This window comes from Ascaphus truei, chromosome 4, assembly GCF_040206685.1.
Source record: "Ascaphus truei isolate aAscTru1 chromosome 4, aAscTru1.hap1, whole genome shotgun sequence".
NCBI lineage: Eukaryota > Metazoa > Chordata > Amphibia > Anura > Ascaphidae > Ascaphus > Ascaphus truei.
Window position 1 is genome coordinate 126572086 of NC_134486.1, and position 14603 is coordinate 126586688.

Consider the following 14603-nt stretch of genomic DNA (forward strand, 5'->3'; position numbering starts at 1 on the left):
GTATCCAATGTCGGATTCGGATTAATCCGATCGGATTGCTTAATACCCAACACACACATGGATTTTACCCCGCGGAATGCATTTTGAAGGGGAAGCCCGGGGGAAAGGTGTTCTGTCCATCTCTAAGAAAGAAGTTCAGTAGAGAATAATTCCGTGAGACCATTTTATGTGGAAGGGGTGGGAATCGGCATACAGTGCTTGCCAAGTCCCTTTGTTATATAGTGGTGTATAATAGACATGCATCGTGTCTCATGCGGTCTCATGCAATGGTTAAACTGATGGTTTGGGAAAACTGTTTCTGGCTTTTATGATGCATAACGTTGCCATGTCACCAGCCTACAATTACATTGTTAACCTCCTGCCGTGGGTACTAATTGTCTCCCAGTGCGACTCGCTATCTCAATCTGAATGGATGAAACGGGGAGAGCTCAAGAGAGACAATTACTTCAGATCTTACTTGGGGGGAAAGTGCCATTACAGGAAATGTAATTTACTAAGTAGAGCCTTTAATTATATTAAGCAATAAAGTGGGTGGCGAGGGGTTTTGGGCATTTCTTTGTATGTTCGTGGTGGGTTTACTAGACCCTAAAACCATGTTCTCCAGGGAGTTTTAACCCTTTTACGGCCAGGATTTGCAGGCAGCAATAGGGTAGATAAAGTAAACAAAGTGTTTTAGCTGTTCTGTGACTAAGGACATTTGGCTTATTTTTGTTAGAAGTCTATTTACACAGAGCACACGTATCAGCTGCTTGTGCAACCATTTGTTCAATTCTTGACCTTCTGGTACTTCTGTTTATACAGGCCGTGCTGCTAATGGTATGAGCCTGACTGCATGGTACAGTAGTTCCAACTGGGCCTCATGTCCTTCACAAATTTGGTCAGATCTTTTTTTTTTATTGGATATCCCAATGAAAGCATTCGGCACTTTAACACCTCGTAAACCATTTTCAACATCAGGTTCGGAATTGAAGATGGCTTCCAAAATGTCAGACTTAACGGCGAATTTCCCAGCAAGAAATGTTGTGGAGCATACATACTTTTGCTAAGCAATTGTTTCTTAGCTGAAGAAAGAAGACTCCACCATTTCCAAAGTCGGGAAGTTGATATTCTTCATCTGTATTGTTGCTACACTGGAATTTTGCACGATGTGTAGGTCACCGGGAGGATAAAGGTAAAGTAAATTTGACTTGTGAGTAAGCAACTGCATTGACAGAGGTTCCACAGTGTGCCATGAAGTCATCTTCCCCTTGCGCTGGAAGTCCCCTCCAGTTAAAGTAGGCTTCACAGCACATCCTACTCCGAAGTGAGACTGGACAATTGAAGGGGCAGTATTACGTTCTTGTTCAAACATAGTGGATGGACTACCAACTTTTCTGCCACATCGAATCAAGTGACTACATTCTTAAGTACATCAATACTGGGAAAAAAGGTCCAAAAAGACCAATCCTGGGGCTCAGCCCTAGGGAGCCATGATAAAGTGCTGCTGCACGAAACATGTCGGCTCCTACGTTGCCTGCTTCCACCTGATCCGATGTCAGAATAAAGAAGTTAGTTTTGTAGTCACCCTCTCTCATTGAGTTTTTGTTCCGGTGGTGGTGTGTCGCAAGTTTTTTTTCCACTTAAGTACATAAATAGAATGATACTGTATGATGTTAGATAGATAGATAGATAGATAGATAGATAGATAGATAGATAGATAGATAGATAGATAGATAGATAGATAGATAGATAGATAGGGGGACCTCTGTTAGCCAGGTTGGAAATAAATAAAAATAAATATAATATAAATAAATGCAAATACTGATGGTTGTAAAACTTGAAGTTGAATAGACGCTGCGTAGATTTTGTATATACAGAGTTAAATAACATGTTGTGAAGCTAGAGGCAGATTAGGAAAAACAGTAGCATAACAGAAGATGCCTGAATGGTCCTGAAATATTGGGGGGGAGGGGGGGATTAATCACCACTTATCCAAATAAGATCATTTATACTTCATACTTGGATTTTTGGTGGGGACAAGACACTATCTTAAAATAATCCCATGCACGGTTTCCTGTATAAATTCATTTTCTATCCTTACCTGGACACTCTGCGTCGGCTAAAGCGGCAAATAGGTGATATTGTAATTATACTCATTAAAGCAACTGCATTTTTGTCAGACACCAGTTTAATCACACCTCTGCATTCAGCGCACCTGAAGCCTTTCATCCTTCGTGCATCGTCACATCTTCCTTTCCAGTGACAATTTGATTATGATAACTGGGTGTTACTGTAGACTTAGAAACGATTAAAGATCCATCTGTATTTGTGTCAACAGCCAACAGTTTCAATCATGGCTCTTCAGCTAATCCAAAGGCGCCACATCAGAAAACATTTAGGAGTAGAATTGCAAGGTCATTTTAGATACATTTAAAGACTTGAAAATTTTGACTGGCTTTTAGAACATCTACCATATAGATTTCCATTTCCATCATTTCCAAGTAAGGCTGGGGCCTTGGTGCCTTCTCCCGTGCAGAGGCGCGCGGAGGCAGAGGGAAAAACGGGCCATGCTAGACAGCCCGTGGGGGGCGTTCCTAGTGATGTCACGGAGCTGGTTCGCCCTCTATGGGCAAACCGCTCACGTGACCTGTCTGTCGCACTGTCACACAACGCACGCCCCCTCCCGGTTCCGCGTGCACGCGCCCGCACGCCGCATAGACGCGAACACTACCTTAAGGCAGTCTGTTCGCTCAGCGTGCGGACACGTCCACACGGTCTGCGGCACCATGTCCGAGGCCTTACTTTCAGTGTGAAAAACTTCACTTAGTCTGTCTAATCAACTAGTATGAAATTAGCAGGAGCAGAGAGTCAAAGAACGCGTCAAGGGCCACATTTGACGCACAGCCTGCCAGTTGGAGTACCCTGGTTTAAATGATAACAAAACATACTGGACACCTAACAAGCTCCAATTAAACCCCCAAAATACCCACAACATATATATAAGCATATGAGTGTCAGAAGAGTGCTACTGAGCTGGCAATTGCATTAAAACCAGAGACATAACATAAAACACAGACAGGGCTCAGTTTTTAGCACATCTAGTGAGACTCATACACGGTACAGTGCCTAAATATATATGGAATAACTAATAAGTAAATGGTCTTTTAGTTTGACATTTTTGACCAAAATTGTTGTAAGCCCCTGAGCCAACGCCAAGCAGGGGAACTTGCCTGCTTGCAGTTTGGCTGTGACATCTCTAATACAGAGTGCTTTTCCTGGTAATGTACAGGTTAATAAAAGCTTCAGTCAGACAGAACTTTGGCTTGCAGTTTGGCTGAGACATCTCTAATACAGAGTGCTTTTCCTGGTAATGTACAGGTTAATAAAAGCTTCAGTCAGACAGAACTTTACAGCTAATATTGACAGATTTACTATAAATCATTCTTCCTGTTATTAAACAGGTTATTAAGAATTTATATTAGCGTTAGGGACCCCTGATATGTGGTCTGCCTTGGCGTTGGCTCAGGGGCTTACAACAATTTTGGTCAAAAATGTCAAACTAAAAGACCATTTACTTATTAGTTATTCCATATATATTTAGGCACTGTACCGTGTATGAGTCTCACTAGATGTGCTAAAAACTGAGCCCTGTCTGTGTTTTATGTTATGTCTCTGGTTTAAATGATAACAAACATATTTTGAATTTAGCCATTTTTCACACATATTTTGTATTTTAAAGGTAAATACTCTGTTCGTTTGGATGCGCAACCAATGGTAGAAGTATTACTGAGTGGCACAGGTTCATGTCTCTGAGATTATAGGAACATAAATCAAATCTGGCTTTGTTATAGCAGAAAACATTTGACAAGTCGGCACAAAGACTGTCCTTATGTTTACAAGTACATCTCCAGCATTTAAAGTGGCAGTCCCACATAGCAGGCACAATTCCCTTCCCCACCCCCCCCCCCCCCCCTTCCTCTCTTCCTCCCCCCTCCCCCCCCCCCCCCCCCCCCCGCCCTGCAATGTAGTTCGCTTTCTTAGCAAGCTTCAATCACTTAGGGTTCCTGTGAATAATGAATATGTTTGTCTGTATAATTCTAATCGTACCTGCTAATTAATCTTCTAATCTTATCTGGTCATAATTGTTCTTACGCATTATCTCTTTGGCTAATGATGAAGGCATCATTGGTTCACACAAAAGGGGGAAATAAATGTAGATGAACAAAGACAGGGTTGCAGACCTGTCTGAGACATGCTAATGCACCACAAGTGCTATTTTTATATACTGTACACTGTATGGTGGACATTTTTTTGTCATTTGTTTTATCCACCATAACTTTTAAAAAATCTGGTTAAACCCACGTACCAGCTTCGCGTTGCATGGCCCAGGAACCAGCCTCACACTGATGAGGCCCAAAAAGTCAAAATAGCTGTCTGAGTAGGTTTACTGGCTTTGCACTTCTTAAACCCCGACTGTGCTGAAAAGCTGTGTAAGGCTGCGTCCAGGGTTGCAGCAGCCGTACGGAGGCGCGCTGAGGCTGAGGGAAAGCGGGTGCTTTCCCTGGCCTTGGCTAGCGCGCCATCCGTAGGCATGTCGGGGGGCGGGCTAGTGACGTCACGGAGCTGGTTCGCCCTCATTGAGCGAACCGCTCACGTGACCGGCCCTGCACTCCCTTGAGCGCTTGAATTTAAAATTCTCATAAGACCCACGCTTCCGCACGCTTGCGGAAGCGTGCGCAAGCCCCTGCTAAAGCCGCTCTCATTGCGGCTGCAGGGGCTCACTGGTAAGCGCCAGCGCACCTCAGCACGGCTGACCATGCCCGAGGCCTAATGCGGCAGGTATTAGCTCACGGGGGTCCATTTCAATATGGATGAGACGTAAAGAGTGACACGCTGTGCTCACTTGCATGTCATTACCCAGAATCCCTAGCTGCAGTGGAAGCACTGTTTGCTAAGCTATAATGGGGCATTTTTAAGCTATAAGCGGTATTTTTATTTAGGTTAAAGTTACTGTAATTACAAGAGTTTTGATGCCAAAATAGTAAAATAGAACATGCGGCAAAGTACTTTGCTGTTGTTTTGCTTATAGAAGAAAGCAATAGGAGGAGTTGTGATATGAAGCAATATGAGGAGTTGTGATATGAACCAATAGGACAAGATGGGGTATGGACCAATAGGAGGAGTTGCGATATGAACCAATAGGAGGAGTTGTGATATGAACCAATAGGAGGAGTTGTTTAGGAGGAGTTGTGATATGAACCAATAGGAGGAGTTTTTTAGGAGGAGTTGTGATATGAACCAATAGGAGGAGTTGTGATATGAACCAATAGGAGGAGTTGGGATATGGACCAATAAGAGAGTTATTTGTTATTTTCTCTTTCTTTTGGCAATGCACTGCAGGCCTCTCCAACAATGTTAACTTGGATAGGGCTAACGCTAGAAATTGCCCAGTATTCCCGACAACCGTAAGATAATGTTCCAGAGTTAGGGTCATAACAAAAACATCTGAGGCGTTACCTATAGTAATGAAAAAGTCGGTTTGAATGAATGTACTCAGTGTAGAGTGTTTCACAGAAACTGCCAATGCCCTCAGATCTAAGGGGGAGGGCAACACATTACAAAACAACATACTGTATACTTTGTCTCCTCTCCTTAATCAAGATGCTGCTCGGTGACAGCATGAGGGTGACATCACTGGATCGCGCTGCCGCTCAGTGGCATCCGGTATAATCGTAGCCTTAAGTATGTGAAATAGAGCATGTGCTCCAAATTCTGCCACCAAAGGAGGGGTTGTCTCTCATTTTCACCTTTTTGTACTGTGTTTATATAGGGCTTATTCAGCTAAATGACACAAAGCAAAACATTCTTGCACTGGAATGGTAAGCACCATATGGTGGGAGGGACAAGCTCAGTGGACCATACGTTTCTTATGTCTCTGAGGTTCTTTGTTACTATACTTACACTAGGGTACAAATAAATGGTGGTTGAAGCCTGTTCTTTACGTGCTTTACAGAGGCAAAAAATATATATAACTTATTATTTGTAATATTTTATCATTTAAATGCCCGTGTTAGTCCAGTTGCGATAGAGTAAATGAGTACTTCAGTATTAGGCGATACCTTTTTTATTTGGACTACCAATATATATTTTATATCATGCAGATGTTAACCACAGCAGTTTCTACAACCAGCACACACACACACACATCAAGACATGTATTGCAGAATTCAGTTAGGATTCTTTATGGAGTTATAAGTAGCCACTCAAATATTAACCCTATTGTTACCATGGGGGTCTACAAAGAAAAGGGCAAGCCCAGTGTTGCCAGAGGGCACAAGGGCATTATTTGGCATTTCAATGTTTTCTGTCAAATACGGACGAATGGGGATTTTCATACACAAAGCAACACGACCTAAAATAAACTTTATAGGAAAAGTTAATGTTAAAATGGCAGATATAGGGAATATTTATAAGGTTCTTAAACCGGAAAGAAAAGCAGCACTAGATTTATTTCAAAGAAATAATTGCTTTGATTTTGATGATTTTGCCTCCTAAAAGGTGATTATGTTTTCTTAGCAGCCAGCGAATGATAAATAGCCCTGTATTTGTCACCCTGTTACTGTGTTGCTTGTATCTTGATAAGAAACCTCCAATGGCAGAACCCACCAGCATGTGACAAATGACAGAGATAACATTTGTAAATTGTGTGGCACTTACACCAAAACAATATTTCAAGCTTATACTTCTGCCTTAAGTAGCCGTTTTTTCCCTCACTTAATTGTGGGGTTATTCCTATGGTGTTTAATTACCAGTGAGAGGACCACCCACTGAAGAATCCACAAAGGTCTAACAAATCCAGATACATATTAAATGAATAGTATATATTTTTATTTCATCCATTATTTATTTTTGTAACATTTTTTGAGATGCAAGTCATTGGCAGTTTTAAATATGGCAACCACTTTATTTAAAATCCTGCCGTTTATTGGCAAAGATTGTTAGCTTTATAGAATTAAAAACGGGTTGTGGGAATAGCTATATTTTAAGAGAAGTCTTTTGGTATAATTTTTTTTAACATTTGGCTCTGCATTTTTTTTTCTGATAAATTATTTGGGATTACACAAGTAGCAAGGTTTTTTCATATAGTGTGTGAGACATCATTACACTATTGAAGACAAATAAAAAAAAAAACACATTTTGCCAAGCTCTTTACAAGCAGATAAGAATGCCTCTAGGCAATTGCATTGTTTCTTTAGTCATACATAACACTGCAATTAAACTCTCCAGTATCAGACTTGATTACTTTCCTAAACATCTGCAAAAAAAGGAAGAGGACTAATTACTTTTGCTGAAATGTATGTTAATCCTGCAGTCACCTGCAACTATTATTTGACAGGGAAATCATTGATTAGTAATCTGCATTATGTTAATCACTGAGGTCTACTCTTCCAGGGCAGAAGTATTTTAAAGTGTTTTCTTTTTAACATATTGGGCAAAAGAATACAAGACAGGACACTCAAATGAACCCTTTCCCTTTAACATGTGTCTCTTTGTGCTGACATAATGGTAGCCAAGGGTTTCCACAGAGATTAGGGTTTGAAAAGTGAGCATGCCAGCTAATAGCTGTGGTCACAGGCTGGACCCACAGACATAATGCCATTGCACAGGCCTCCAAGAGTTTCACTGTGCTTTAGATCTCACTAGTGAATGTGCAGCATTGTTCCTCTCTGGAGAGAGGGGGGGAAAGAAAAAGTATTGGATAGCTGTAAATATGTCTGGACAGAGCAAGAGAAACTGATTTTAAGCTTGCAGCCTCCTGGGGATGGTGAGGGTGGGGGTGGGACTGTTTTAAGAGAAAAGGAGGAGGGGTAACAAGGCTATTCCGTTTTACAATCCTAAACAGGTTGGGTATCTTTTACCACTCTGGTGGCTGTTGCTTGCCCTGTTTCTCCAGGGAATCTGTTGAGCCCAGGGGTTTTGCCTGTGTAGACGAAGAAAGTGGAGAGGAGAGTTCTTTTTGTGTGTTCCACGGCGGAATGTTAAATCATTCATTTCTTTTTGGGGTGATCATTCTATACTGAATTGCACAAGCACCTCCAAGACTGCATTAGTTTTGCTGCAATGCATGTAATAAAATAATTCCGCTTCTGAATTTACAAAGGGACCTCTTATCACGTGCGATATAATTGATTTGATTACTCCAAAGAAACAATGCCTACTGGTGAGTAGTACCTAATTGTTCAAGTAACGTTGTAATAGACATAATGATTGTCATTGTGCTGTGATGATTTTACTTTGTTCTGAGATCACCTGCATTTGTTTATCTGTTTTATTCTTGTTGATTTTATTCTTGCATTGTGCTTTGCAACATTTAGTTTGTTCATCTAAGAACACACGGTCTCATTACAGAGGGTAACTGCTCTGATCCTTAATAGGAGGGCAGGTGAGTTACATCATCTGATGAGCATATACTCTCTGTTGTTTAACCCTTCAGTACCAGCGGGGATCGCAACCAATTCCTTAAACGATTTAGGGGGATTCTGCCTAATTTGGCCATGTTAATTTTAATCAAAATAATCCTTTTGTAACAAATCTCTAATTATTCAAGGAGGCATTTAAGGTTCATCTGTAATATGTGGTATTAGACTGTACCTCAAGGGACATTAGTCCCTCCTGCCGTGCTTAATTACAAACGTTTACATAAAATTAACTTTGTATCTGCATATCTATGACCCCAAACTGCATTGCGTTAACTAGTTTTTATGTATGCTGTACAGAAGAGAGAAAAAATACTACTTAAAAAGAAAATCTTTAAAACAGAATATTATTTGAAGATAAGCACCTGTTTGTCATAGTGACATGGTTGGTTGAAAAAACTGGTGAGAAACATACCAGATTTATCAAGGAAAATATCATATTAGAAGCTTTGGGGGGGGGGGAGATATCTGGTGCTTTTTATTGTGCTCCAGTTCTGCAGCTGATTTGCAGAGCAGTGCATGTCTGGCCACTGTAGCAGCGAGCAGGTCATTGCTCCCCTTCCATAGTGAGGGATTAGCAGCTCTTTCTGAACTGATGCCCCACGTTTTTGCATTCAACACCATGTTGTCATTTGTTCTCACAGTCTCGTTAGCTGACACTGTTTTGCCTTCACGTCTATAGATTTGTGCACACAAGCTAACATGGATTGTGTCCTTTTTTTTTTTTTTTAATGTCTTTATTGCGTGTTCCTCCCCTCTGCGAGGCTTTCTTATTTGTGTGGGTCTCTATATTTTATTTCCAAGTGGGGGAAAAAACCCACCTCGTTTCCCCCTGACACCAGTGCTGCATGGTGGTCTGTTACGTTAATGTGTTATCTAGAAACTTCCTACCTCTCCTTTTTAATAGGGCAATAGGACTGATACTTATCTTTTACAAATGAACACTGCACGATTAACTTTAATTAGCGATTTGGTCAGTGCTTCAGTGCTGTATTATAGTTGGGCTTTCTTAACCACTGATATCATGAATACGGTCCAGGACGCTTCGATGCCAAAGTAATCCCCTAACCTTAACTCCTTACCCTAAAAACCCCTAACCTTGACTCCTTACCCCAGTGTTTTCCAACCCTTTTTTGGTTAAGGAACCCTATGTGAAATTCGGAGAAACCCCAACCCTCTCTAATAGCGCGTCTGAGATAATACGCATTGTAAGGAGCCCCAACCCTCTCTAATAGCGCGTCATAGATAATACGCATTGTAAGGAACCCCAACCCTCTCTAATAGCGCGTTTGAGATCAGATGCATTGTAAGGAACTCCAACCCCCTCTAATAGCGCCTCTGAGATCAGATGTATTGTAAGGAACCCCAACCCCCTCTAATAGCGCGTTTGAGATCAGATGCATTGTAAGGAACCCCAACCCCCTCTAATAGCACATCTGAGATCAGACGTATTGTAAATTCTTTTGTATTTGTTACAATTATAAAATGACCATAAAAATTACAGGGAACCCTTTAGGGATGCCCAGGGAATACAAGGGTTCCTTAGAACCCTGGTTGAAAAACACTGCCTTACCCGTTAACCCCCAACCCTAAAACCCCTAATGCTAACGCTAATTACTTACCTTAGTGGCGAAACGTCAGGTGGCTGGCTGACCTCCGTGGCAGAACAGCAGCGGGTGTAGTGGCTGATGAGAGGTTCCATTGTGTGTATATATACAGCATTTTACAGTACAGTATACAGATAATCTAGATACAAGGGGGTGAAAGTATTTTACATAAGAGTTTATACATTAAAGTAAGGCTTGGAAGAAAGGGATCTTTATTGTGATATTACAAGTGTCGATAAAACTAGATGGTTATGATATACAGTATATATATACACGTTAAGAGTTACAGTGAATGGTATGAAAGAAGGTTTTGAAAATACCAGGAAGAGGAAACATTTGAACGCCTGTGACCTAGAGCATCGCTAGGTATATAACCTATTATTATTATTATTATTATATATAATAATAGGTTATATACATATACATAGGTTATATATATATATATATATATATAAATAATAATTTATATACCTAGCGATGCTCTAGGTCACAGGCGTTCAAATGTTTCCTCTTCCTGGTATTTTCAAAACCTTCTTTCATACCATTCACTGTAACTCTTAACGCCCATCCATTGTCCTGGAAATGTTGGTTATTGGTAATACTTTGTGATTTTGAAAGCACTCGGCCACATAACACGCTGTCTTCTATTTTTAGCTTTTCATTTAGAACACAAGTCTGGTGTAAGAATGCATTAATGATGCAAAGTTGGACTGATTTGGGCATTTCTCAGACATGACCGCTTTATCAATTGTATAAGAGGTCACATAAATTTAGTTGATATCTTTATCTCGCAGACATGTTAAATTGCTTGTTGATTTGACAGCACACGATAAGGAAGATTGTTCAAAAATGAAGGCAACAGCATAAGAGCATATTTGAACCGTCAAACCGGCACTAACTACTTCCGCCGTTGGACCTGGAACACATTGCTACACAGCCCCACTGGCAGTAACAGGCTTTATGCATAATGAGCGGTTTCTAATGCTTTATCTTTCTGTTTCTAGTTAACTGGGTAAACCTAGGCAAATGTGTACTTGATGCACTTATGCATCAATTAATACACCGAGGGAGGATTGAAAAATCTGCATAAACAACTCTGATTAATGATTTTCTATGATTAAGAACACTGTGCCACTGCTCCTAGAGTGCTCATAAATTGTAAAATTAAAGGAATCCCATTAGTAAATTGTGTTGGATAATTGCAAGCCATATTTCTGGCAAATATTTGGCACCAGCATCCACTTCTGCCTTAACAAATAGGCTCACAGGGTTAAAATAAAAAAAGGCCTTGTTCTCTAGTAGGCTTTATATACTTTTTAAGGTGTATTGGGTGACGTCAGATACCATAGCACAGATAACTAGTTATGAGTATTGAACAGTGTGTGGCACATAAGTGCAATTGTCAACGTGGGATTGCAGTAAAAGTGATTGGGGGACTCTCATAATGTTAGTCTCTTCAGTACCAAAGGAGCCCTCATGCAATGGCAGCAATAAACTTGTTGAACCTTTCATCCCATTGTCCTACACTTGTTTTAAGTGCTGCGATGTTCCATTAATTTGTTCCTCATTACAAACCATGACGCTGGGTCCCTAGAATACAGCCTCTCAAGTACAATTTTCTTTTTTATTTTGTATATGTACAAACAATATACATTGTTGGTATTTAGTTCAAAGGAAAGTCCTCTCTTCAAACATCTGTTAATTAGCTCTGGTTTTATGGTCTCGGTCCTGTTTCGGCTGTAAAGAGACATTCTTCTGAACAGGTGTTTTTAAGACAGGAGTAGTTTGAAAGCTTTCAGTTGTACATCAAACTAGTCAATTATGGCAGAACTCAAACCTCGTTGTTACTGAAATGGGATTTTTCTCGTGATGGCCAAGAGAACAGCTGTTCTGTTCCACAATGACAACTGTTAATAAAATAGCATGAGTGATGGGCAGATGAATTTGGTTGCCACTGCATTGAGTGAATTTTGATGGGACTGGTGGTTTTAACGAGGCAATAAATTAAATATTAGAGACACATTCATTTTGACAAATTGCTAGTCTCATCATTATTGTGAATGTTGCTCCACTGGAGCTTTTTCATGAAATAGTCTTGCTTGTACGACGGAATAGCATGTGCAATATAAATATCACTCCTGTGAGTCGGACGCTATGATGTGTCCAGCATTCACAACATGCCAGAACTTGAAGCTAAACAATCTTATCCGTACAAATAAATATTCCATATACTCACACTATTGGAGTCACTGGCCATGTAATTACAACAGATCAGCTTGCCTAAAAATAGCCACAAAACCATTATTTTTTATTTTTATAAATAAGATTAATTTATTACATGAATAGTTAGTTCATCGTTTTGGAGATACAATATCCAAAAAATTATATTCATAATGAAGATGGAGCATCTGTTATCTGCAAGGCATTAATTATACCCAGTATTAATACACTGCCTGGATGAAGGCTTATTTAAGCACAGGATGATATGAGGCTGAAGAACAACCTATTTTCCAGCACCACCTTTTAACTTGGCAAATAGTAAAAGAGCCGGCTATGATAAGATAAATTTACTTTGTATGTCGGGATCCTTCTACTTATATGGGACACTGACATTGTGTTATTTAAACACTATAAGCACCTTGATCTTTGACCTTTTGTTCATTTCAATTGTGTTCGCACATTACCACTACTGTAGCTGTGTGATTTAAAGATTATTTTCTTCCCAGTCTACGAGCATAATTTTTTCAAAAGTTATATTTTGGTGTATTTTTTTTTTTAAATATATTTATTCACACCCTATTTGCACTTTAGGTGAACAGTTTTCCTATACAGTATATATTGGGATTAATGCACTTTAGTTGCTATTTTTAGGGTGTTCATATTTTGTATACCCTATGTACTGTCTATATCTTATGTGAATTGTCTATCATACATAATAAAACAATTTTTTTTTAATATATATAACTTCAACCGAAAGATGAATTGTTCATATAATGCATAGTGATTTGCACACAAATAATTGAAATTATTTTTGGGCAAGCTGAAGTGCTAGTTAGTACTAAAATTAATTTTTTCCACATCTATTGCACATTTATACATTGTTAAAGTCTTGGCTCTCTGTTACAACCATGATACTTGTGTATCATTTTATAGTGCATTTCACTGGTATTTAACCACTAAATACCCACACAGGTACAGCCGCATTACATCCTCCGCTGTAGTACACCAATAGGCATGAGCGGATAGCCATTTAATGTAAGAAAGACGGGCTGTGGCACTGCATGGATCAGAGGCCATACAAAGGCCTGGTTCCGCAGACTAAGGCTAAGGTCCCGTTGCACGCGTCCGCACGGCTGGCTTGCTTGCCGGCGGCGCGTGCAACTCGCTGTACTGCGGTCTACAGGAAACTTCAGTAGTAGCGGGGGGCGTGGCCAAACGGGTCGGGGGGGGTGCGGCCATGACGTGGGGGGGTGCGGCCATGACGTAGGGGGCCGGAGCGGGAGGTGGGCGGGAGTGGGAGGATTGACAGGGAGGGGGGGGCGTGGCTTGAGCGGAGGGACCCGCTACTCTTCCCCCCCCTCCCTCCACGGGCTGCCACGGGCTGCAGGTAAGTAAAAAAAACACACACACGCAGGCACTCATACATACACACACACACACACACACACACACACACACACACACGCAGGCACTCACGCACTCATACACACACACACACACACACACACACACAGAGGCAGGCACTCACGCACTCAGGCACACACATACACACACAGAGACAGGCACGCACGCTGCTTTCACTCCACACTACTCCCCGCTCCCCGAAGCCTCTCCTCCTCCCGCAGCCTCCCCTCCCCATTGGCTCACAGCCACACCACGTGACGCGTCGAAGCTAGGAAACACCATTCTCTTGTGTCTCCTAGCGGCTGACGCGCCACAGCGTGTAGTCAGCTGTGCAGCCAGTGGGGACCGGGACCGACTCGCGAGGATTCCCCTTCTGGTGGGGAACTCGCTACATTGCCGCCCGCGCCAACGAGCGCAGCGGGTCCCAGGCCTTAGGATCGCTTGCCCCAGGGACTCCTTGCAGGCAGAATGAGAAGTGACGGTGGCTGCTCCCAGTCCCAGGGGTTAGTTGGGGTGGAGGGGAAACGTCAAGGAAGTGGCAGGGGGCTGCCGGCCAAGAATTTCCTCGTTTTGACATAAAGCAGGGTGTGCTGGGTAGCAGCTACAGGAAAGTAGGCGGGAGAAGTTAAAAATCCGAGACAGGAGCTCAGGATGTGGGGAGGGATGACGCAACAAGGTCACCTGCCATTTGGCTTCCTGCACCCTTTCCAGGCTTTCTCCACGCCAGCCTCCTGTCTACCCCTGATTGGGGCACATCAGTAGACGAGAAGCCCCCCCCTGTGGCAGGCGACCCTGGCCGCTTCCCACCCCCTCATCTTGTAGCCGCTTTTTCTTATAAGAAGCGGAGGGCCCAGGACGCTTCTCAGCAGCTGTCGCCCTGCTGGGTTGGATGGCTGCCAATATAGCTAAGGGACAA

The 14603-nt window shown here is 41.7% G+C and overlaps 1 protein-coding gene across 7 annotated transcripts in view; it reads left to right on the top strand.

The window, feature by feature from the left end:
- PLEKHG1 (pleckstrin homology and RhoGEF domain containing G1) overlaps positions 1-14603 on the top strand; it is a 283450-nt gene that overhangs the window by 173813 nt on the left and 95034 nt on the right. Inside the window, exon 1 of one of the 7 annotated variants that reach the window (XM_075596568.1) lies at positions 7896-8200. The exons of the other annotated variants lie outside the window; for them this stretch is intronic. Coding sequence (XP_075452683.1) covers positions 8191-8200 — 10 coding nt within the window. The 5' untranslated portion in view covers positions 7896-8190. Of the gene's footprint in view, positions 1-7895; positions 8201-14603 lie in introns of those variants that run through there. 7 annotated transcript variants of the gene reach the window in all.